The sequence below is a fragment of the Aphis gossypii genome, unplaced genomic scaffold (assembly GCF_020184175.1).
Source record: "Aphis gossypii isolate Hap1 unplaced genomic scaffold, ASM2018417v2 Contig00401, whole genome shotgun sequence".
Taxonomy (NCBI): domain Eukaryota; kingdom Metazoa; phylum Arthropoda; class Insecta; order Hemiptera; family Aphididae; genus Aphis; species Aphis gossypii.
In genome coordinates, this window is record NW_026083092.1 from 86,447 (window position 1) to 112,983 (window position 26,537).

At 25.7% G+C, this 26,537-nt stretch overlaps 2 protein-coding genes and 1 pseudogene across 2 annotated transcripts; all 3 read right to left on the reverse strand.

Moving 5' to 3' along the window:
• Window positions 1-608: 608 nt before the first annotated feature.
• On the reverse strand, window positions 609-8,874 carry LOC126554009 (uncharacterized; annotated as a pseudogene).
• Window positions 8,875-10,546: 1,672 nt separating this feature from the next.
• On the reverse strand, window positions 10,547-11,583 carry LOC126554010 (uncharacterized). Its single transcript, XM_050209127.1, has 4 exons — window positions 11,376-11,583; window positions 11,080-11,276; window positions 10,757-11,007; window positions 10,547-10,673 (listed from the first exon to the last, which is right to left on the reverse strand). The coding sequence occupies exons 1-4, from the start codon at window positions 11,581-11,583 to the stop codon at window positions 10,547-10,549; spliced, it is 783 nt and encodes a 260-aa protein (XP_050065084.1).
• A 1,338-nt stretch (window positions 11,584-12,921) lies between these two features.
• Window positions 12,922-22,833, reverse strand: LOC126554015 (uncharacterized). The gene is made up of 5 exons (XM_050209132.1): window positions 21,970-22,833; window positions 17,251-17,419; window positions 16,994-17,178; window positions 13,883-14,047; window positions 12,922-13,561 (listed from the first exon to the last, which is right to left on the reverse strand). The coding sequence occupies exons 1-4, from the start codon at window positions 22,393-22,395 to the stop codon at window positions 13,934-13,936; spliced, it is 894 nt and encodes a 297-aa protein (XP_050065089.1). The 5' UTR covers window positions 22,396-22,833; the 3' UTR covers window positions 12,922-13,561; window positions 13,883-13,933.
• Window positions 22,834-26,537: the final 3,704 nt, after the last annotated feature.

Sequence of the window (26,537 nt, forward strand, 5' to 3'; positions counted from 1 at the left end):
TACTACGTTAAATTTACAGTTTATAGACACTATGACACTATGATTATTATGTAATTGTTATTTTAACCCGATTAGAAAATTATTAAACAAATTTATTTACATTTCTTATTATTATATCTTGCTTACTATGCTAACTGTAATATAAAGTTTACAGATACTGAATTGCACAATTGTTATTTTAACCTATTTGTGTGAATAATTAAGTATTGCTTAACTTATTGAATTTTACTGTTTTACTTATTATCTATAGTTTTTCTTAACTTATTTCTTACGTACTAACATCTCTTATAAAATATTCATACATATAATACAACACAAGTTAATTGTCAAACCAACATACTTTAAATTATCATTGTGATAAATAAAAACCATGATCATATTAATAAGATAAATTGTTGATTCGATAAAAATCTTGTTACAGTATTTAGGTAACACGTTATAGTCAAACCAACATACTTTAAATTGTCATTGTGATAAATAAAAACCATGATCATATTAATAAGATAAATTGTTGATTAAGCAAAAACAATGTATTCAACTTAAGATTTTCTTTTTATTTATAAAAAAACAATATAGTATAAAATAATACAAGTATAGGTTTAGTTATATTACCTACTGGACAATATTAATTACTTAACTCTGACAATATTTGAGACAACTTATGATAAGGCTTGTCGTGCTTAGATGAAAAACAAAAATAAAACTTTTGTATGAACAACCATACAATCTGTGATTGTAATGGATATTCTAACTGAAATAGATGAAAGATTTTATAACATACCTCAACGGCTCTTAGAATAAAATGTACCTTATATAAAATTGAATCAAAATATACTAATATTTCTTTTTGCCGAAAAATACTACCAACTATAAAAATAAAAGGTTGAATAGGACAGTCTTAATTTTGTAACTGGTCCATAAAGACTTCCACTGATTCACCATCAACCATGAAATGATCCTGTGAATCTTTAATAGAATATTTTCTATGGTTTTTTTTGCCATTTTCATCCAAAGTAACTTTTGTTGATGTAGCTGCAAACATTGCATGTAAACAATACATGATTGCTGCATTTTTTGTATCTATTAAGAAATTAAAATTTTTAATAAAAAAAAAGAAAAACCATTATAATAAACACTAAATATATTATTAAGTATGTACATATTAATACCTATAGATGTAAAGTTAATAATGTATTTTAGATTCTGAACGAAGTGATGAATGTATTGATTTTACAATGATGTGTGTTTTTTTTTTTTTTTTTTTTTTTGTGTCTGTGTACAGCATAACTAGTCGAAATAATGCTCCAATTTCAAACAATGGGGGTGGTTTCCGATGTAAAAGTGAATATCCTTGGTGCATTATAGAGGTAAAAAGTTAACATTTTCCAATAGTTTTCAAAAAAATCGAGAAAAACAAAAAAAAAATGACTGAAAAACGGCAATTTTTACGCAAAACCAGTTTTCGACCAAATCGATTTTTTTTTATTGTTGTAATTCAAAAACTAATCACTGAAAATACTTGAAATTTTTACCAAATGTTAATGTCAGTAGTATCTGTATATAGTTAAATTTTCAAAAAATTTTGACTTTTTTTGAGTTATTTATAAATCACTGAAATTTTCGTTTTTTTTGAGAAATTTTTTAAGTGTCGATAAAAAATTTTTGGATGACCAAAAAGTTTTGAAAATTTAATACAAGGTTCCTTATGAGTTGTTTTTATTGTAGTTAAAAAAAATTAAAAATCGTTAGTCACAATTTTTTTTATAAGCGTTTATAGTTCAAATTTTTACGAAATCTGTCGAAAACGCGAAAATTTGCAAGTAATTTTGAAGTTGAAAAATCATAAAATTTTTTTCTTTTATAACTAAGTTTTGAAAAATTGGTACAAGGTTCTCCATACATTTTTCTTCAAATATCTGTAAAAAAAACTCTACCGGATTCAGACAAAAAATTTTTATGAGTGTTTGAAATTTAAATTTTTACAAAACCGCGTTAAATAACGGTTTAGCCTCAAACGATTTTTGATATTTGTTATAATTCAAAAAGTATAAGTCGTAGATACTTGAAAATTTTACCAGTTATTTAGATTGGTATTTTATTTACTTGATTTAATTTTCAAAATATTTTGAGTTTTTTTGAGCTATTTATAGACAACTGACATTTTCAATTTTTCTGAAAATTTTTTTTTGAAGGGTCAATAAAATTTTTTTGGCAATATCAAAATACTTGAAAATTTTATACAAAGTTCCTCAAATGTTATTCTTATAGTGATTAAAAAATTATAAGAATACATAGGCACAATTTTTTTTTATTAGCATTTGAAGTTCAAATTTTGACGAAAATTCGTCAAAAGCATGAATATTTGCAAATTATTTGAAGTTGAAAAATCCTAAAATTGTTTGTGTTTATAACTAAGGATTAAAAATACAACACTAAGTTTTCCATAAGTTTACCTTCAAGTATCTATAGAGAAAACTCGAAGCATCATTATAGGAAAAATTTTAAGTGCGTTTGAATTTTAAATTTTAACGAAATAGCGTAACGATAACGATTTATCCTCAAACGATTTTAAATATTTGTTATTATTCAAAAAGTATAAGTCGTAGATACTTGAAAATTTTACCAGTTATAAGGATTCTCGTTTTCTTTACGTGATTTAATTTTCAAAATATTTTTTAATATAAGCTGGTTTTTTTAAACCACCTTTTTCACCAACCACTAGAAATTATATCCTAGGCTGACAAATCATCTTCGTTCAGAATCGTTTTTGGTATACAATGATAACTATCATTGGATTCAAATTTAACACTCCTATAATATACAATGTGTCCCGGGGCGAAGTGACCGGCCGCCGTCATATGAAAGTATACCTAAAATGACGAAGAAATAACCTTTAAAGTGGGGGTCTAACTCTTTTTTTTTTGAGTTATGGGCAATTTAAGTTTTTTTAAACCAAACAAAAACTACCACGGATTTTTTTATGTTTCTCCGAAACTTTTCAACATTTTAACATAATTTTTTTTTTGTTTTAAAGCTATTAATTGTCCTTTCAACCAACATACGCAATTAAACCAAAATTATGTAAATTATTATTATTAAATTGAAAAAATTAAATTTTTTTATCAAAAGTTGGAATTTTTAAAAATAAATCTCGTATTACTCAAAATAATTCAATATTTAGTATGGGTTATTTTGATTGTGTATTATTCTACAGAATAATACCTTGAATACCTTATAAGTTTGGTTTTCATATCTTTCATAATCGCAGAGTTATAAGCAGCTAAACATTACAGGTCTTTTGTGATTTTAATTATTGGCAATTTATAATTTTTCTAAACATCAAGTATAACTTAGGCATAAACTCATTAGGGGTGATAGCAGCAGAAGAAATACGACAAAATCATGCTGAAATACAAAGGACTACACAAAGTGTTTCATTTAGAGCTCAAGCTTGTTTGCAGTTAGGTGGGGAACACTTTGAAAATCTTATTAATTAATCAAATAAACATAACATTTATTTCCTTGTTATTTAATTATTATTATTATTAAACTACTTTATTTTTATTTTATTTTAAAAAAAAATTGACTTCTTACATTATTTATATCACCTAAAATTACCATAAAATAAATTGTCAATAATTAAAATCACAAAAGACCTGTAATGTTTAGCTGCGTATAACTCTGCAATTATGAAAGATATGAAAACCAAACTTATAAGGTAATCAAGGTATTATTCTGTAGAATAATACACAACCAAAATAACCCATACTAAATATTGAATTATTTTGAGTAATACGAGATTTATTTTTAAAAATTCCAACTTTTGATAAAAAATTTAATTTTTTCAATTTAATAATAATAATTTACATAAGTTTGGTTTAATTGCGTATGTTGGTTGAAAGGACAATTAAATAGCTTTAAAACAAAAAAAAAATTATGTTAAAATGTTGAAAAGTTTTGGAGAAACATAAAAAAATCCGTGGTAGTTTTTGTTTGGTTTAAAAAAACTTAAATTGCCCATAACTCAAAAAAAAAGAGTTAGACCCCCACTTTAAAGGTTATTTCTTCGTCATTTTAGGTATACTTTCATATGACGGCGGCCGGTCACTTCGCCCCGGGACACATTGTATAATAATGATCCATACGGCACCTAATGTACAGCAGAGCGGTACTCACTTGCCCACTTTTTGAATATCAAATTAAAAATCTATATTTTTTTTTTGTTTTTCGTAGGTAGGTATTATATGTATTTTTATAATGATTTTAATCTGTTGGGTATACTTGATTCAATTTCAAAACATATTTTATAAATACTTTCGAATATTTATAATATATTTAAAAGGAACATCACTACAGATTTAATATGATTTTTTTTTTTTATTATTGACTGAAACTTGAAAGTGGGAAATATAATATAGAAAAATGTTTGAAGTTGAAACATATCTAATAATTATAAATTAGGTACCAAGTCATAATTCATAAAATTGTTATCATTAAAAAAATATATATTACTTTCAGTAATATCCTTTGCAGTTTTAATTTCTTCTAATAATTTACGGCAATTAATATCTTTTATTTTTTCATCCATAATTGTAAGCACTTTATCAATTTTTACATTAAATTCATCATATATACTAGCACTGTTGGGAAATAATGCATTATAGTCTATATCAATCTGAAAATTGTATTAATATAAAATATATTTATTACAAAGCTAATAATTAGATCTGAATATATAGATAAAATAATATTTTGTGTTTATTTTTAGACTACAGTATATTATACTACATGGTTATCCAAATCCCCCCCCCAAAAAAAAAACTTCAATGGTCTGTGATATCGCTCCATATTAGAAGATTATTTAAGAAAGGGATGGCCTATAAATAAATAGGTAGCTTAAGTCACATAAAAAACCATCACAAAATAAAATAAATAATATAAAACACTTATTTAACAGGTTAAGTACAATATGATGGTGTTCTAAGATATTAAGTACCTAGGTACAAAAATAATATTTTTAAGTTGTTATGATAATTATTGATCTCTTACTAGTTTATGTTCATATGGTATTAAATATTGTTTCCACATTTTTAATATCTCATTGGTGGACGAGGAATTTTTAATATAATTTAGTCTGTAATTAATTGTAGCTTTCCAGTTTCTTTCTAAATCCGGAAATGAAGTCGAATTATGTTTTAATTCATCTAAAACACATTCGATATTTTTTTCTTGCACTAAAACAATAGTAATAATTATTATTAATGTACATATTTAAATAAATATTTAAACTAGATAATACATTTTAACTTAGTTCAGTAAATAATTTATTATATAGGTGTATTAATAATTCAAATTTAATATGGCTTACCAAAGTCCTTTTGTGTCCAACTATAATATTTGTCAAATGTATCATCATTTGTTTTAGATTTACTGATTGTTGAGGCACTTTCTATTAATCCATTTGTTTTTAAATTTCTCACAGAATTGAAATATTTTGTATACAATTTTCCTTTGGTGTTTCTATTGTTACCAATTTTCATGAAATACGTGTCCTAAAATAAGTATAACAAAGTAATTAATTAGATACCTACATTTTACAGACAGAATGTTGTAATTTAGAATAGCATATTAAATACCTCAATTTCTGTTTTGAACATGGCTACTATTTGATTGGCCAAGGATTTTGCTAATCCAATTGACATTGGAATATGTTTTGTTACCATATGACTAATAATCAAGTCTACTAAAGTTGTTCTGATTCCATCATTTAGTTTCTTATTTTTTTTTTGTAATAATCAATTATAAGAGATCCTTTCCCAGATGATTGTAATATTTCATCTAATTTTAACTCAAATGTCTTTTGAGGATATGAAATATTTTCAACACAAACTTGAGCTTGAACTATTTCATTATTAGATACAATATTTTTAACAATAGTACCATTATTTTTTTGCCATTTTATTAGTTCAGACTCAAATAATATTATAATACCTAAAGGAAATTTTTCTAACAATTTATGAACATGTTCTACTCTCATACATGCCATAATCTTGAGATCAATCAGTTGGTCTACAAAGAAAAAAATATTTATATAGGTAAAATACCATAAATAATAAACATAGGTAATTAATTATTAATTGTAATATATTAGTATTTATATTATATTATTACCAATACAAGTCTGGTATACACATAGTAAGTTCCATTTTTTTAATAGATTTTTAAGTTTAAGCAAATCATCTTCAGTAGGATAGTTATAATAAGGTATGTTATTATACTTATTAATGTTATCATTTATTTCTATATCTAAATCAATTAGTTGGTTTTGTAATTGGTCTGGATGCTGCAGCATATTATATATATATCAATATATGTATAAATTAATTTTAGGTAATAACAGACACACTAACAAATACATTTATTGTATTGATAAATAAACTTAAAACTTACAAAATCAGATGAAGATTGCCCATAAATATCTGAATTCAAAATATTATTAATGTGTTCCATTACAAATATGAAATAGGTAGGTACTAAAATATGAAAATATGAAAAAAAAAAATACAAAATTTTAAGCAATAAAACTAATTATTTACAATATATACAGTAACAATATTAATATATATTTTTAAGATAAATGATCATTCAGTAAAACTGTTTTAAACGGATCATTTTTTTACCTGTTGCAACATTTGTGATATTAATGGCAGGTCCACTAAAATCATTTACACTATAAATAATAGAACTCTTTAAAACATTTTCATCATCACTAACTTAATAAGATTCATAATGTGTATCAAATGTTTTCAACAATACTGATTCACCTAAAATGAAAACTGTTTCATAGTTTTTATGAACAGCAATTATTTCAACTACCTATTTTAAATAAATTCATTTCATTTATAAATTTGCTTGAATAATATCCTTCTTTATAAACAACACCATTAAACTCCAATTCATTATAACAGGAAAATTGAGATGGATTTAAATCTAATGTTCTACATATCTCTAAAATGTTTTTGCTATGAATTTTGTGTTTATCTTTTGTAATTATTTTTAATGCAGTAGGTTGTAACAAAAAATGAGCAAATTTTAACTGAAACTTTTTAGCTAAAGTCAATGTTATGTTTTTTCGAGAAGTTGTGGACCTAGCATACATTTTCATATTTTTATGTTTTCCTTCGAATCGAAAGCACCAATAATGTCGAGGAGATCCCGAGTTCTCTATAATAGTAGGGTAATGTATTAAAAAATGGTGCTTTGGTTTTAAAGTGTCGTTGAATAGGGTGGTGTATTGTTTATTATGTGTTGATATTAATCGTTTAAGATATTTTATTGAATTTGTATTAAATGTGTATGACAACAATTGATCATTTATTTGGAGCAGTATTAAAAAAAAAGACCAAACTTCATCATTTTCTGGCACTAGGTCTCCAACCATAAGGGGAAAGTAATGTATAAAGGTATGTAAGGTCATTACTTTCCTAGCAGACATTTTTAAATGAAAATTATTTAAATGATTAATTGAAATTTCAGGTTAAAGATTACCACACTCTATTGGTCTAGTAAGTCACAGGATAATCACTGCCCATATACTACGACATAACTTACCCTGTGACCTACTTGAGGTGGCGTTGCATAGCAAGTCGAGGGATATTTTCGATTTGTGCGGAGCGTAGCGACGGCGCCGAGGAGCGTAGCGACGAGTGCCGAAACACGCATATAGTTATTGGTAGTAACTATATACACATAAAGCACATTTCATACCCCCAGAATCTAAATAATATGTTTATGGATTAATGTTAGTGAATGAACAGAAAAATCAAAAAAAGTAGTGGTAGTGAACTAACGGAAAAGGTCCCGGAAAACTATAGTAAATTGCTGACATTTGTTGAACCATAGAATGAGATCCTAATGGATTATTAATTTCTACATCATCAATATACAGAAAATAAGGAATAAATATTTTTTCTTGGCTGTAATTAGAGATTTTTGTCGCCATAGATTTCCTTGCATAAAATTTGAGATATTGCCGTCATTATTTAATTGTAATTTTTGGATTTCATCCATTTGAATTTTTAAATTATCACCATGTTCGAAATATTTTTTAAATTGTAGTTTTAATGGTAATAATGCACCTTTTGTTTTTTTTTCGTCATGTATAGACTCTCCCATGTGTTGAATTGGACAAATTTCATTATTAATAGTAAATTGTTGTATTTCAGAAATTAGATTATTAGTACTTAACCAATTTAGTAAATTATATTCAGAGCTACAGTATTGAAATGGGTTAGATATGGCAGTTATAATTTGGTTAAATTTTGAAAGAGATAGCGGTTCTTTTACTTCGGTTTTTACAATCGCTTTTAATATGTAGACCATTGGTGTGAGTAAGTTTTGTATTATACCAGATTGAATTTTAGTTACATCTTTTTTAGTAAAATTATTGTTATCATGTAATGTAACAATAAATTCTACAACAGATTTATATAAATCTTTAATAGCTTGATCTATGTTAAATTGAACTTCGGCAGTAGGGATAGAATTGTCATTGTCAGATTGCATTAATATATTATTATCGATGTAGTCGTTATTTTGAGAAGGCTGAGGGGATTTACAATTAAGGTGTTCATTATAATTTAAGAGTTCAGGTTTAGGGGCATGCTTGCTTATCATATGTCTTTTGAAAGACCCTAAACACAGAAACGATTGTGTACAATTTCCCTCGCAACATTTGTAAGCACTATCAGATTTAAGTAAATGAAAAATTTTAAAATGGGTCACCAAGGCTTTCCAGTTAGATACATTTAAATAACAAATATAACATTTCACTTTAAAATTAAAATTAGTATGTAGATAACACAAATTTCTTTTAAATTAAATTCTAGTATTTAGTCACGTAAATACGTAATACAATTTTAGTTTGGTGATGATGTATTAATTGATTTTTATATAAAATAATTAATAAATATAAATTATAATAGGTATATATTTATTATTATATATTAAAATTTTAATATATAAGTGAAAGTTTTCATGAGCTTGGATACGTGCCTGTTATATAAAATTTTTAGTATCCTAAGAAATGCGTTTTTTTAAAGAAGTCGGTATAGGTATAATTAAAATTATAGTTTGACTTACCGTTAAAAAGCTTTTATGTATACTTACCTAGTTCATTAGTTCACTTAGATTTTTGTACACTTAACACAATCTTTATTAAAATTTCGAAAGTTTTATATGGTATCACAGTGGCACTACGAAATAGTAAATAGGTACTAAATTTTTAAATATGAAAACGCGCAAATGATCAGAGACGAGTAGACAGCAGACGAGTAGACGGCAGACTAGAAGACGGCAGACAAGTAGGCGACAGACGATAGACCATGTATGCTGGAGTGCAGTGGAAAAACGATTAAAACAATATATTTTTTAACAATTTTTTTATCGCGATAACAAGACATTTGTTGTTTTTTAGTAAAACCAAGCTATAAATAGATTTCGTATCGAAACAATAGTGATCACAGTAACAATACTGCAGAATAGAATAATAAGATCAATATAATCGTTTCAACAATTCATTGTTAATTTAATAAATAGTACATTGTTAATTTTTATTTGACAGTTATCATTATAACCAATGCTACTATTAAACAAATGAATAATATTGTTATTTTGACCATAATATTATTAAGGTAACAATTTATAGATTGTTAACTGCTAACAAGACAATCTTCTTAATTTTACCAATGGTTTTTTTTCAGTGCACTCAACCAGACAAGTGCAGGAGCACAGCAGACTTACACACGACCACTCAAAAGACATTGCCTACGACAACTTTACCGTTTCCTTTTTCTAAAACGAAACTTACTGAAGTGTTTAGTTATTTCTTTTTGAGTGCTAAAAAAATTAATAAATTCCGTACGTTTTACCTTTTTGGGAACACGATTCCGTACGATTTTGTTCAAACAATAGATCGTCAAAAAGGCCCCAAAAACAACACGATTGCGTACGATTGTCTGTGCAATGTTGCCATTTAATATTGTCAATTCGTGTAAAAAAAATTTTAAAATTTTAAAAATGTAAAAAAAATAATTATATAATACTTGATAAATATTTTATATGTCGCTATTTAATATTAGTTATAGTCAATTCGTTTAAAATATAAAATTTATATAATAATAAAAATATAAAATTATACAATACTTAATAAATATTTTATGTCGATTCGTATAAAATTTAAAAAAATTTTTAAATTTTAAAAATGTAAAAAAAATAATTATATAATACTTGTTAAATATTTTGTACTTCATAATTTAATATTTATAGTAAATTCGTTGTTTAAATTATAAAAAAAATATATATAAAAAAACTGTAAAATTTCTGTAAAAATCTAAAAAAAAAAAATTATAATTTAATTCCTTGGTATTTGTTACAAATACTTAATAAATATTTTATTATATTTTTATGAATCAAATATTTTTTGTATTCGTTAATTGTGTGGTCTAAACGTTGTTTGTCGGCTAATGCAATTTTATTGAAACGCCCTTTAGATGCTGATGCAGGTCTCTTCTTGAGTTTCCTTCAGAACTGATATAACCAAATGAATAGAAGGGTGTGGATTATGAAATTGCGCATTGTATGTCCTATGGAAACTCTCCGATCCATTTGTTGTACTAACAACAATACAAATATATAAGAAAACAGGTTAGGTTATAGTATCTATACTATGTTACTATGTATAGTTATTTAGTATTACCGAGGATTTTCTGATGGCTCTTGAGCCCAAATTTTTGGCGGAAATAGACAATCATCTTCTACGTACGTATTTAATAAATAATCAGAAAATAAGCATCCTATATCTATATTTGGACATATTGATACAAGTTCAACGAATGCATTTTCAATCTCATGTGGTGGTAGGAATGGCAACCCAAAAAATAGTTTCAACCATTTTCCTAACTCGCCGTCGTTAGTATATGCTGTACGGAGTTGCTGCACAGAATTTATCTGTAAAGTTAATACGTTTAATATTATAATTTTATAATGTATATATTTATAATATATTTTAACTATAATTACTTTTCGCCACCAACACTGTCCTAAATGGAATCGACATGCTTGAATTTTAATACTTGGGAATACTTCTCGACATGCTTCATGGGCGCTTATTTCAAAATCTAAATGTATTTTGCGAATAACAAGTTTTTTGAAAATAAGTTTTTCACACAAATCTTGAAGATACAACCACATGTCAATATAGGTTGATATAGATTTTTCTGGCAAGAAAAAATAAGCCACGGGTATATAAAAGCCATTTCGCAAACAATTAATTGTATAGAGCTGAATATAATATTTTGGTGCATAATTAAAAGTACCATCGGCAAAAAAATCTGATGAATCAACCATACAATTTAGATTTTGTTCTGTAGTAATACAAACGAATAATTTGTTATCGGGCACAAAAACAAACTGGTCACCTTTAAATTTAAGTACATCATTATTATCCATACTTTTAAGTTGTTCAATCGACTCTATTAGAGATTTAGGAAAAGCCGGATATATTTGTCGTCGTTTGTCGTACATGGCTTTTCTATATCCCTATATTCAATTTCTGAATGTACACTATTTACGAGTTCTGTTCGAATTATTTTTATAGGTCGAACAGAAATAGAGCCACTTGCTTTGCGTTTACAAATTTCTCTTATAATTTGTCTTTCAATACTTTGGACTGAATTTTCACTATGATTATGTTCATTTGTCGTTTCGTGGAGTAAATTTCCATTTGTTACAATGCTACAGTAGCACGACTTTTGTATACACACCATTTTTTAAGACCATCTTTTCGTGTTCGTATAAGCCGATATTTATACAAATTACACTGAAAAAAAAACCTTGGTAACATTGATAAAAATATGGATTGGATCAATAAAATATTTGTCACTATACAGCTTACAAACAAATTTATCCAATCAACAAAATTAAAATGTCAGTTCCTAAGGATCTTCAAAAATGACAAACATTTTATCATTTTGATTTAACTTATATTATTATTTTGATTATATTATATTGTAATGGTGAAATTGTTTTCATAAAATTTCTGATCAATACAATAAAATATTTAATCAATACAATAAATTATTTGATTAACACATCTTAAGAAATTTGTTACTGATTAAAAAACTGTTCCCATTCAACAAAATATGTTTATTATTTCAATAAATTATTTTAATCATATTAACTGAATTTATTATTGGTTGAAATAAAATATAATATGCAAATTGCAAATACATATAAGGTATTAAATTTTTTTTTTATTTTTTAGAAAATGTCAAATATTATTAAACATAAATGTGAGCAAAATGTAAGTATAAATAAAATTATACAGCCTAAACAAAATAGATATATTAAACATATATTAAAATAATTGAATAGTTTAGGCACATAATGTACCTATACAATATAAATTCATATAAATTATACAAGTAAGACAGTGTATTAAATATATTTAAATAACATAGGTACCTAATGAAGTTTAGATAAATAAAGTATACAATACAAATACATATAAATTACATTATAATGTTTTACTGTGTAGTGTTTAAAATTTCCATATACTACACTACTACTATGAATACTTATAAACAAATAAATCAAATAAATAAAAGGTATATTAAATTAAATTATATTATAACGAATAAGTAGGAAATTTATATTTAATTTAAACCACACAACAGCCTAAGGATAACATATATTTTTTAAGCAACATAAATACAACAAGTATAGGCTAATACAAATAACACTATGTGTAAATTACATGAAAAATGTTTATACATACCTATATTATTATTTTTATATATTATCTATAGGTATATTGAATAAAATTAATAATGTATTTACAAAAAAAGAAAAAGAAACATAGGTTTATAAATGTATACATATTTTAATATTATATAGTTAAAGTAGTTAATTACAAGTAAGTAAATAAATTATTATTCAACTTATAAAATATATATTTAACTATTTATTTTTATTTTTTTTATTAGGTTCTAGTAATAACTAACAAAGCTCAACAATTATATAAAATTTAACTATTCAACATTATTTTCTAAATCAAATATCAATTGATTTAGATTAGGGTGGGATTTATCGAACTTGGTTTTAATATTATACAAATATTTTTGAATAAATAGCCATACAGCACACGATTCTACTGGGTACTCTAAATTAAATAAATGTATTATTTTGAAACATACATCTATAGCTCTTAATACAGTGAAAACTTTATACTTTATTGTATCAAAATATACTATTATTTCTTTTGGTTGTAGTGGTGTACCAATAATCAAAATAAAAGGCTGAATCGGCATATTAAGGCTATATTTATTAGATATTAATTCTTCAGCTTGGGAAACAGTACTGCAAAACACCACAAAAGTATTTTGGGAATCTTTTATAGAGAATTTAATAATATTCTTTTTTCCCTTATCATCCCTGGTTACTTTCTTAGTAGTTGGAACAAGTAACGAATGTAATAAATAAAACGTAACTGCTTGTTTAGCATCTGAAAATATATTATATAATTAGTTATCAATATTCAAGACTACAAGTCTAAGATATTATAATCTTATTAAGAGATATAATATACAGGCTGTCCCACTGAGATCTGACAAATGAAATAACTTTTGTTCTAATTAATATTTTTAAAAAATTTCTTCAGTATTAAAAAATAAAAAATAAAAAGTGTATACTAACAATGTAGCTCAATTGTCTATGAATCATATTTAAAAGACATTTTTTAAAAATATTAATTAGAACAAAAGTTATTTCATTTGTCAGATCTCAGTGGGACACCCTGTATAATATATAAATTGTTGCAAATTACTTTCACATGGATTTTCAATCTCATTTAAACTCTCTAATAATTTACGAGAGCTTATATCTTTGATTTTTTTGTTGTTAAAATATTAAATATTCTGAATAATTTTAGTTCATAATTGCCCAGTACATTGAAACAATTTGGATGTAGAACATTAAAATCAATATCGTTCTGAAAAATAAATTTGCAGGTACCTAATAAATATTTTACATTTTGTTATTTAAATAAGCTATAAGACATGTTAGCTCAAGCCCAAATAGGTCTACCTATAAAATATTCTAGACAGGTAGGGCCGGTAGGGGTATTAGGTAATCAGCAGGGTCCATTTACGTATTTGTTTTTGGATACACAGGAAACTAAAAGTAAAAGGTTAACGACCGCTGGTCTCAGGTATAATCTATATCCATATCTATAATATCATAGAACATCATGTATTGATAATCGCAGTCAAAATTATTTTATTTACTATCAAGTTTGTGATTACAATGTTATCATACAGTATACACTATACAATCTAAAAAAAGTGGGCAAGTGAGTACCGCTCTGCTGTACATTAGGTGCCGTATGGATCATTATTATATATTATAGGAGTGTTAAATTTGAATCCAATGATAGTTATCATTGTATACGAAAAACGATTCTGAACGAAGATGATTTGTCAGCCTAGGATATAATTTCTAGTGGTTGGTAAAAAAGGTGGTTTAAAAAAACCAGCTTATATTAAAAAATATTTTGAAAATTAAATCACGTAAAGAAAACGCGAATCTTAATAACTGGTAAAATTTTCAAGTATCTACGACTTATACTTTTTGAATAATAACAAATATTTAAAATCATTTGAGGATAAATCGTTATCGTTACGCTATTTCGTTAAAATTTAAAATTCAAACGCACTTAAAATTTTTCCTATAATGATGCTTCGAGTTTTCTCTATAGATACTTGAAGGTAAACTTATGGAAAACTTAGTGTTGTATTTTTAATCCTTAGTTATAAACACAAAAAATTTTATGATTTTTCAACTTCAAATATTTCGCAAATATTCATAATTTTGACGAATTTTCGTCAAAATTTGAACTTCAAATGCTAATAAAAAAAAATTGTGCCTATGTATTCTTATAATTTTTTAATCACTATAAGAATAACATATGAGGAACTTTGTATTAAATTTTCAAGTATTTTGATAGGGCCAAAAAATTTTTATCGACACTTCAAAAATATTTTTTCAGAAAAATTGAAAATTTCAGTTGTCTATAAATAGCTCAAAAAAAGTCAAAATATTTTGAAATTTAAATCACGTAAAGAAAACGCGAATTAATAACTGGTAAAATTTTCAAGTATCTACGACTTACTTTTTGAATAATAACAAATATCAAAAATCGTTTGAGGCTAAACTGTTATTTAACGCGGTTTTTGTAAAAATTTAAATTTAAAACACTCATAAAAATTTTTTGTCTGAATCCGGTAGAGTTTTTTTTACAGATATTTGAAGAAAAATGTTTTCGTAAAAATTTGAACTAAAAACGCTTATAAAAAAAAATTGTGACTAACGATTTTTAATTTTTTTTAGCTACATTAAAAACAACTCATAAGGAACCTTGTATTAAATTTTCAAAACTTTTTGGTCGTCCAAAAATTTTTTATCGACACTTTAAAAAAAATTTCTCAAAAAAATAGAAAATTTCAGTGGTCTATAAATAACTCAAAAAAAGTCAAAATTTTTTGAAAATTTAACTATATACGGATACCACTGACATTAACATTTGGTGAAAATTTCAAGTATTTTCAGTAATTAGTTTTTGAATTACAACCATAAAAAAAAATCGATTTGGTCGAAAACTGGTTTTGCGTAAAAATTGCCGTTTTTCCGTCATTTTTTTTTTGTTTTTCTCGATTTTTTTGAAAACTGTTGGAAAATGTTAACTTTTTACCTCTATAATGCACCAAGGATATTCACTTTTACATCGGAAACCACCCCCATTGTTTGAAATTGGAGCATTATTTCGACTAGTTATGCTGTACACAGACACAAAAAAAAAAAAAAAAAAAAAAAACACACATCATTGTAAAATCAATACATTCATCACTTCGTTCAGAATCTAATAGAATGTCTAGTCACTAATAAGAAATAAGATGCTTTCATTATCATTTCATTTTTTTTCAATGATAAAAACACAACAGTCACAATTTAGTGAATCAAAAAGTAACTGAAACTGAAGTTAAAACAACTTTCAATTGTAGTACTATAGTAGTATGTTCTATAATATCCGATTTAGTATTTTTTTTATTATTTATAACTGTTTACCAGCAAGGCACCAAATATTCAGAATTTTTCAAGATTTTAAATAGTTTGTTGTAGTTTTTCATTTAAATTTACTAAAATGCAGTAGCAGATATTCAAATTCATGTGTGGAATCGAGTAACTAGTTATGCTACAATCTATTACAGCTATAACCATTAACGAACAAAAAATAATAATTTTTTTTCATATGCAAGGGCATTATTTACCATTTAGCATAATATATTGATTCAAATTATACTATGTAAGTAATAAGTAAACTTTCTACATAAAAAATTTAATAAAATTAAATGTTTGGTAATATTAATTATATACCTTATTATACATTTATAAAGGTCAACCAGCAGATTCATAAAAATTGATGCTACAGTTTATATTTTGTATTAGTATCAACTAAAAGTGTAGGAATTAGTTACTTATAGGTATGTATTAAATTAAACCAATGTTTATAAATTATTTTTGTAACATGATGGTTGCTAGGCAAAATAATGCATAATATAATATCAATGATTTACTATTCGCAGTTTTACAATGGCGTATAGGTTAGGTTACATTAGGTACATGTTAGGTACATGTTACTCTAAGTCTAAGGCAACAGTGTTATGTAAATTGTAATAAATTATGTAAAATAGATAGATGAACACACAATTGATTATAGTAGTATATATATACCCTTTTTGGTATTATTTACCTACTTATAATATTAATCAATTTTATTTAAACTTAATATTTGCATGTAATGTGCAGCATATAATTGTTTCAAACAACTTATGGTTGAAAGTTGATTCAAATTTAATTTAAAAAATATACTTTTACTCACTAATTTATAACCCATTGGTAATTTATAACTCCTCCATTCTTTTATTATTTCCTGAGTTGATGTGGCCTTTTGAATTTCATTTAGTCTATAATTGACAGTTGAACTCCAATGTCGTTCAAGTTCTGGAAGACTACAATTATCATGTTTAATTTGATTCAAAATTAATTGTACATCTTCTTCAGGTTCTGTTTTAAATTAAATAATGTATTATGTATAATATGTATGATACAATATATGATTTTTAAAAATATATTTACCAAAAGTATTGCTAGTCCAACTACTAAAATTCCTACTTTTAGTTATTTTTTTTATTGATTTTTGTTTTGAAATTAACCCACTTGATTTCAATGTTCTCATTGTATTATAGTACTTGCAATATAACTTCCCTTTGGGTTGTCTTGAACAGTCCTTAATGAAATAATTTTCCTACAAAATGGTATGATAAATTAAATTTTTAGTTATACAAGTATTTTAATAGGCAGTGGCGTATATAGGGGGGGGGCCTAGTAGGCTGCAGCCCCCCCCCCGAAATAACAGTCTTTATTTTTAAATAGAATAACAACATATTAAATTGTTAGGTAATATTTTAAGTTATAAATTATAATACATCGTAGCCTGTTGAAAAATAACAAATACGATTATACGAATATTTGACATTATGTATTATCATCGTTTATTATCTATAATATCTTAGTATATCTGTGGGAATAATATAACAATAATATTATGCTGCCAGACGCCCAGACTGGCAATAATAGTAATTGTTTATCAATCACTATAAATGCTATTTATAGGTTGGTTAATAATTATTATTGGTTTATACGTCTTTATTTAATTTATTCGATATTCATGTTTACGTTGTCGTTGATAGCATTGTCCTATCCAATAACTGAAACTTCCACAACGACAGACGCTGAAATATTCGCCACAATCACACGTATTAATGACCTATTTTGTTTGATTATAATACCTATTTATTGTAGTACTTAAAATATTTCGTGTTAAATACGTTAATAGGTACTGTGAAAATTGCTACTTAGTATATACCTACTATAATATTATAGTTAATTGAATTTTAAATAATGAATTTTAAAGACAAATTAAAAAAATATGTGTTTGATGCCAAAAAAGTAAGTAAAATTTAATATTAATATTTTATTTATTTAAAAAAGCTAGGTACCATTATTGATGTCTTGATGGATGATTTTAATTTTGAAATATATCGTAAATTAATATCATTATTCATTGTCAAATCATTTATTAAAATGTAAAAGTATTTAATTGTCTACCCATATTAATAAATATGTATTAAAATATCTAAAATAATAAATTAAATTTAGATATTTTAGTTAGTTACCTACCTATGTTTTTTAAAAAAAATTACAAACATTAAACCTTTAAAACATAAACAAAATTATTTTAATAAATCAAGACATCCATTATTTCCATCCGTATTTTTATTTTTTATCATAACTTAATGATATATTTTTATTTATGTGTTAATTTTTAGAACACACAATTGAATGAAGGAAACTCTGTTGAGAAACGCCCTTTTTCTAACGAAATTAGTGAATATATACAAATATCCAAAAAGGTAATAAATTAAATTAGTGTAATGTAACATTTAAATTATTTTCTGAAAATTGTGTACATTTCCAATACTTTAACAGTTTAACAATAGTAGATACTCTTAACTTCTCCCAGTATTACTCTTAAGTCTTAATATACTATGGATATTATACTAGTATTTAGTAAAATATCATTTCTATAAAAAATATAGAATTATATTTTAAAATTGTATGTTTCTATTAGTTTCAATAACTTTCTTTTATACATTATAAAATTTGATTTTATTATTTAAGAACTAAATTAAAAATATTATTTTTTTTCAATATTGTACCATTTAATACTATGTAACATGTATCTATTACTTATTAAGTAAGTATACTTATTTCTTTTGTTTATTTTTTTTAACCCAATTTAATAATTAATTTAAAGGCACATAAACATGAGACAAGTTCCAGTCAAGTACATTCTATAATCAACGATGAACACAAAATTAATGACAGTTTTGAAAATCCTGAGACAGATTTTAATGTAATTTAATTTTAGGATTTAATAATTAATTCTAATTCTACCCAAACAACTTCAAGCAACAGTGATTATGATATTGGTTTATATATTAACATAACATCTAGTAAAACTTCCAGTGACGGTATTAAAGAAAAGCTTTTGAAAAATACATGGATACCAGATTCATTCACCAACTTGCATGTACAAGTATTATCTAATGTAAATAGGCACTTTCAAAAATCTTGGTTAGATGAATTTAAATGGTTAGCTTATTCTAAAGTACAAAATGGAGCATTTTGTAAAAATTGTGTAGTTTTTGGTCCTGGAAGTTTTTCCGGTAAAGGATCACATCAGGGTGTTGGACAGCTTGTGTCAAAACCATTGCAGAATTGGAAATCAGCCAAAGAAATTTTTTATCGTCATTCTTATCTTCAATATCACCAATTAGCAGTTTTAAAATCAGATAATTTTTTAAAAATGGTTGATGGAAAGATAGATAGTGTACAATTTCAAGTCGATAAGCAAATGAAGAAAGAATTGATTGAAAACACCAAAAAAATTTCTGCAATAATTGAGACAATAATATTTTGGGGGGCAAGAAATTCCCTTAAGAGGACATAAAGATTATGGTCGCTTAAGTCTGAATGATCCAGATAATAATGATGGGAACTTCAGAGCCTTGTTGCGCTATAGAGCTAAAAATGGGGACAATACTCTTAAATCTCATATCTTAAATGCTGGTGGAAAACAAATGTATTCAAGTCCATTAATACAAAATGAAATAATTGAACTAATAGGGACTTATATTCAAAACATAATTATTGAAAAAGTGAAAAAAACCAAATTTTTCACTGTGCTTGCTGATGAAACATCTGATGTTCAAGGAATTGAACAATTTTCATTAGTTGTTCGCTATTTTGATGAAGATATAAATGAAATAAGAGAAGATTTTTTAAAAATTGTGCCAGTGCATGATGTTACAGGCAAAGGGTTAGCTACTACAGTAAAAAATGAACTACAATCTCTTGGTCTTGATTTAAACTATATGCGTGGACAAGGGTATGTTGGGGCTGCTGCAATGAGTGGAGCTTTCAATGGAGTACAAGCAATAATATTGGAGGAATATCCTATGGCAATTTACACCCATTGTGTCTCTCATTCATTGAATTTGGTTTTAAATGATGCATCAAAATTACAACCGGTTAGAAACTGTATTGGAGTGATAAGGGAAATAAGTACTTTTATAAGAGCATCAGTGAGAAGATCTAATATCTTAAAAACAAAATTATGTAAACAAGGATTGACACCTTCACGTTTAAAGAATTACTGTGACACTAGATGGGTAGAACGGCATGAAGCAATTGTTAATTTCAAAAATGATATTTTACCAATTATTGAAACTATGGAACAGATAATGTTAGATAATAAAGATGATGAAACAGCTGCTCGATCATTTCATAAAAAACTTTGTGATTTTGAATTTTTAATAACATTAGTCACTGTTAGCAAAATGTTAGCTATAACTCATAAAATATCAGTAAGCCTACAAAAACCTGATATTGATTAAGTTCTGCTATTGGGCACATAGAACTTGTAAAATCAGTCATAAGTGATATTAGATCAAATGTTGAAATTGAATTTAAACACTTGTATTTAAGTGCTCAAGCTATTAGTTCTAAACTTAATGTTGAACCATCAATACCTAGGATTGTTGGTATTCAAAGACATCGTCATAATTATTCAACCAACTCTCCGGATGTATATTATAGAATTAGTTTATTCATACCGTATCTTGATGAATTAAACTCATCATTAGTCAACAGATTTTCTAAACACAAAAAGACTCTTGTGAGCTTACAAAATATTATACCGATAAATGCAATTAAATCAAAATATGAAAATATTGTTGATGCTGTACACTTTTACCTCGCTGATTTTGAAAATGTTGAAGCTATGATTCAAGGTGAGTGGACAGTATGGGTTAAAAAATGGAAAATGGTTGATACAACTATTGAAAAGATTCCAAAAAATGCTCTAACAGCTTTGAAAGTATGTCAATTTGATCTGTTCCCTAATATTTATATTCTGCTGAAAATTCTGTGTACAATACCAATTACTACTGCAAGTGTAGAGAGAAGTTTTTCAACTCTTGGAAGACTAAAAACATATATAAGAAACCAATGTGGAAATGTTCGATTAACTGGATTAGCCTTAATGACAATTCATAGAAATATACCATTGCAAATTGATGACACTGTAAATAGTTTTATAAAAAAAAATAGAAAAATGATTTTTACCTATTTGTTTTGTTTTGTTTTATATGAAGTTATAAAGACTAAAGAGTTTAATGTTACATAATACATACCTAAAATTATTTTTTTTATACTACCTAGTATAAAAAATCTTCCTATCATAATAAATGTACATAATAGGATATAGGTATTAGATGCTGAATACTGATTATGATATAACTTGTTTAGTTTAGGTACCTTAGGTAAATATCCATTTTTATACATTCCTAATCATATTCAGATATTTTATTATAGTTCTATAAACATATTGATAGCATATAGATTAAACAAAATTGATCTGTCATCTATGCCATATGCTTATTACTTATTATTTATTATATAATAATGTATTAATATTATACTTTTCCCAAAATCCCAACAAAATTTAAACGTCTAGGTACCTATTATTTTAAGCATGTACCACAAAATAATTACCACCACCTGTAGCATTTGCATTAGATGATTTTCGTAAAATTCCTTAAAAGAAACTGTTAAATATACATAGCGTCTAGGTGCTAGATAACTTGCTAGTTTCTATCTACTATAGCCCATCCCAAAAATTATTTCTATATACGCTACTGTTAATAGGTACTATATTTATTCATATCAAACCTTCAATTCAGAGGGAAATAGTTGCTGTATTTGGTCAGCAATTTCTTCTGCCAATGACACAGACATTAATATTTTTTTTGTGATAAACTCTTGAATTATTATTTCGACTAAAAGTGTTCTTATATTGTCATTTATACTGTTATGTTTCTTATAATAATCAATTATTAAAGCACCCTGAGTGGAGTTTAATATATTTGATACTTCAATGTTTGGATTCTTTGAGGGTATTATACACTGAATACTTTGGTTTTTGTCTAATTTTATCATTTCCAACGAAGACGAACAAGAAGAAGATGGGATAACATGGGATGATGTTATATTTGTATTAGGTTCATTTTCTGTAATATTACTTTTTTGCCATGCTTCAACATGGTACCTAAAGTTGATCTGAACGCCTAAAGGATATTCCTTAACTAACATGGACATTTCAGATGGATTTATTCTTGACAAACTTGTAAGGTCTACCAGCTCAGCTATAAAAAAAATAAAAATAAAGGATACAAATTAAATATTTCAGAACTATATTTATGAATTATGTTATAATTACTTAAGCATGTTTTGTATAAACAACTCAATCCCCATTGGCTCAACAAGTCACTTAAACTTTCAATATTTTCCAATGGATATTCATAACCGCCAACCGTTGGAATATCCACATAAATTGCAGATTGATCCTATATTTACAAAAAATTAAATTCTAATTCAGTTTTAAATATTTTATAAGATAATACATACTTTATTAAAATCCTGAGTTTCAGTAAAAGAGCACTCTTCATTACTAATTGAAGCAGACATTGAATCATTCAAATTTTCAAAAATGTTTTTGATACTATTCATTCTTCTTCAAATTACAATTAATTCTAATTAATTTTATTACAATATAATATGTTTTTAATCATAAATCTTAAAAGTTATTGGTTAAATTATAATATATTATTATACAAAAACAAAAATTAGCTATCAGTTATTGAAATGTTATACCTAATAATAAACATAATATTCATAAAGATGTATATTACATAAAATACTCTTTTGTTCTGAACATTTTTTTGCCTATTGAAGTATTAACTACATTTATTGGTGGTCCATTAAAGTCATTTATTTCATTAAAAACTGGATTTAAAATGATATGCTCATTGAAATCTACTTCGTAGGCTTCTAAGTGAGAATGAAAACCATTTAATTGTATTTGTTTGGTCAAAATAATTATTTTAATGTTACTAATCACTATTATTTCTATAATTTTAAATAGACACATTTCATAAATAAACCTGGTTAAGTAGTATCCTTCTTTGTAATTAGTGCCCTTGAATTCAATTTTATTATAACATTCATACTGGTTAGGTGTTATTTTATATTTATCACTTATTAATTTGCCAAATTGACTTTCTTTAATTTTGTGTTTAAAATTCAATACCAAATCATCTTTTTTTGGCTGCATAAGTAGATAGGCAAATTTAATTTGAAAATTTTTTGCAAGTGTTAGTGTTATATTTTTTCTTGATGTTATTGAACGTGCATACATTTTTATCTCCTTATGTTTTCCTTCAAAACGAAAACACCAAAAATGTCGAGGTGGTCCTGATTCACGTATTATATTAGGGTAGTGTATCAAAAAATGATGTTTGGGCTTTAGTCTATCATTAAAAAGTTGGCTGTATAAAAAATTATGGTCTTTAATTAACTGTTCCAAATATATTATTGAGCTTTCTGTAAATTTGTAAGACAATAATAACTCAACTATTTTTAACAAAATAATTACAAAATTCCATACCTCATCATCTTCAGGAATTAAGTCTCCTATCATCAGAGGAAAAAAATGTATAAATGTCATTACTTCTCGTGCAGACATTTTTAAGTGATTGTTTTGTAAATGTAATAATGTAATTTCGGGTGAAATATTACCAACTTCTATTGGACCATAGTGAAATGTGGTTTTTCGATTATTTAATTTTTCTAAAGAAAATAATTTAACAGTTTGCGTATAATAAAAAATTACATGACAGATATCGTAATGGCATATCCCTTCAAATATGTCATGCATGACATCTACACAATAATTAGTTACAACATGAAAACTATAAATTTGATTTAAAACAGACTCTTGATAAATCCCAGTACTTTTAAAGTCATTTGTATTTATACCATTTGAATAATTGTTAATTGTGCGCAGTAATTGTTTATTTTCAACAAATAGCTCTAAAGCTTCAGATTTACTAGCTTTGCAAAAACGACAGTAGTAGTTTGCTGAGAAAGATTTACTAAAATCAAGCATAGTGTTCAATCCTAAATTGTCACCCAATATTAAACCTAGAATAAAATGCACATGAAACTCTCCGCTTGGTGTTGTAACTATTATTCCTTCTTTTTCAAGAACATTTATTTCCTGTATTAAATGTGTTAAGCATGGTTCGCTTCCAAATTTTTTATAATCAATGGTTTTTATAAGTGCAGCCAGGAAAATATTTGAGAGTTGAGAACTGTTTTCCGCAAGTGGAAAACTATAGTAAATTGCAGATATTGATTGGGACATTGCATGAGACCCTAAAGGATTGTTTATTTCCACATCATCCATGTACAAAAAAAAAAGGAAAAACTAATTTTCCAACATACTGGGATGTTTTCTGTCGCCAAAGATTCCCTTGTACAAAATGAGAGATACTTGAAGTGTCATTTTTTAGTAAGGTGAGCTTATTAATAAAACTATTCAAATTATCACCATGTTCTAAATATTTTTTAAATTGTTCATTCAAGGGTAACAGAGCTCCTTTAGTCACCTTTTCATCATAGATTGTTTCTCCCATGAGCTGAACATTACAAATTTCATTGTTAATTGTAAATTGTTGTAAATGAGTAACATATTGATTTTGAACTAGCCATTTTTCTAGACGATATTCGGTACTACAAGGTTGAAAAGGATTTGAAAAAACTGAGCTAAGTTTATTAAGTTTTAACTTTATGACTGAATGTTCAACTTGGGTTTTATTTAATTCTGTAAGCATAAATGCCATCGGTTTAGTTAAATTTTCAATAATGCCATTTTGTATTTTTAAAACATCTTTGACCGTAAAATTATTATTATTGTGTAGACTCATAATAAATGTTATAGCTGATTTATATAAGGAATTAATAGCAGAATCTATATCAAAACATTCAGATGTTTTTGTTGAGCAATTAGGCTGACTATCTAATGTGGGTGTATCAAGGTATTTTTCTTTGACATTTTTATAATTATTGGCATTAGAATTTTCAACATTATCTATTGGATTATTATGACAAATGTGTTTAGTTGAAATGTGCCTTTTAAAACTATTTAAACATTGGAAAGCCTGATGGCAAGATTCCTCAACACATTCATATGTGCTATTTGTCTTAAGTAAGTGAAATATTTTAAAATGGACCACCAGGTTTTTCAAGTTAGAAAATTTAGATTTACAAATAAAACAAATCATTGTAAGAATAAGTAAAAAAAAAAAGAAAAATCAGCCAGTACTGCAGTATTGGAATTTAACCTGAAAAAATATTTATATATTTTCCACATTTTAAAAATAGTAACTTGCATAATTAGTGATTAGCTACAAGCCTACAAAAGTGTGTGTGGTGGGCATGGATGATATTCTAAATTAATCAAGTATTAGGTAAATATTTATATGTACTCCAGTTTTTAAAAATATTTATAATAAATATAAGTTAAATGTGAATTTATTACTTAATTTAATATTGGTTATTTATATATAAATATTTAGAAAAATGTTTTTAAATTATGTATTGTACCTACCTACACATGAGTTAATCTTATATTAAATAAAAAAAAATAGCATAGTTTCAATTATATAGGTACCTAGCTACCTAATAATAATATTATGTTCAAAATAATTAATTTTTTGTTTTATATTTTGAAATTTGTATGTATATTTTTCAAAATTCAAGATCAACATTAGCTATATTTATATAAATAAACCTTAAAATGCCTAAAAGTTAACTACATGCTTGTACATACTTATTATGGGCTATGGACTATGGTTAATTCATGTAAATTATAACTAGGTAACTAATATAAACTTACCTTATGGCTTGTATAACACTTGCAGTAAGATACAAAGTCTGTATACAATATGAGAAAAATATAAATGCTAATTTTTCTTATATAATAATAGAATATTATGGTATCTAGCGTTTAAGCTAAGTTGAACACCAAAATCGGATTGCGACTAATGCAAGACTGTATAAATGTATAATCATCTAGAACGTTCGCGTCTTATTATTTGTTTGTTCTGTAGGCGCAAAATCAGTAAAGGCCTAATGAGAGTTGACGAGAAATGTGATTTACCCATCGTTAAATCGCTCACACATTCATGGAAAATTATTTCCCATTATCACCAATCGAGCTTTTTTCCGAATTTAATATTATAACATATTATTATTAAGCTTCAAACTAATTTTAACAGACACAGAGGCACGTTGATTCTGCGAAAAATATACGTGCATTAATGCTAAATGCATATCATGTAACGTTTAATTTTGTATTTAATATACTTACGTAATGAAATAATGAATACAAAAACAAA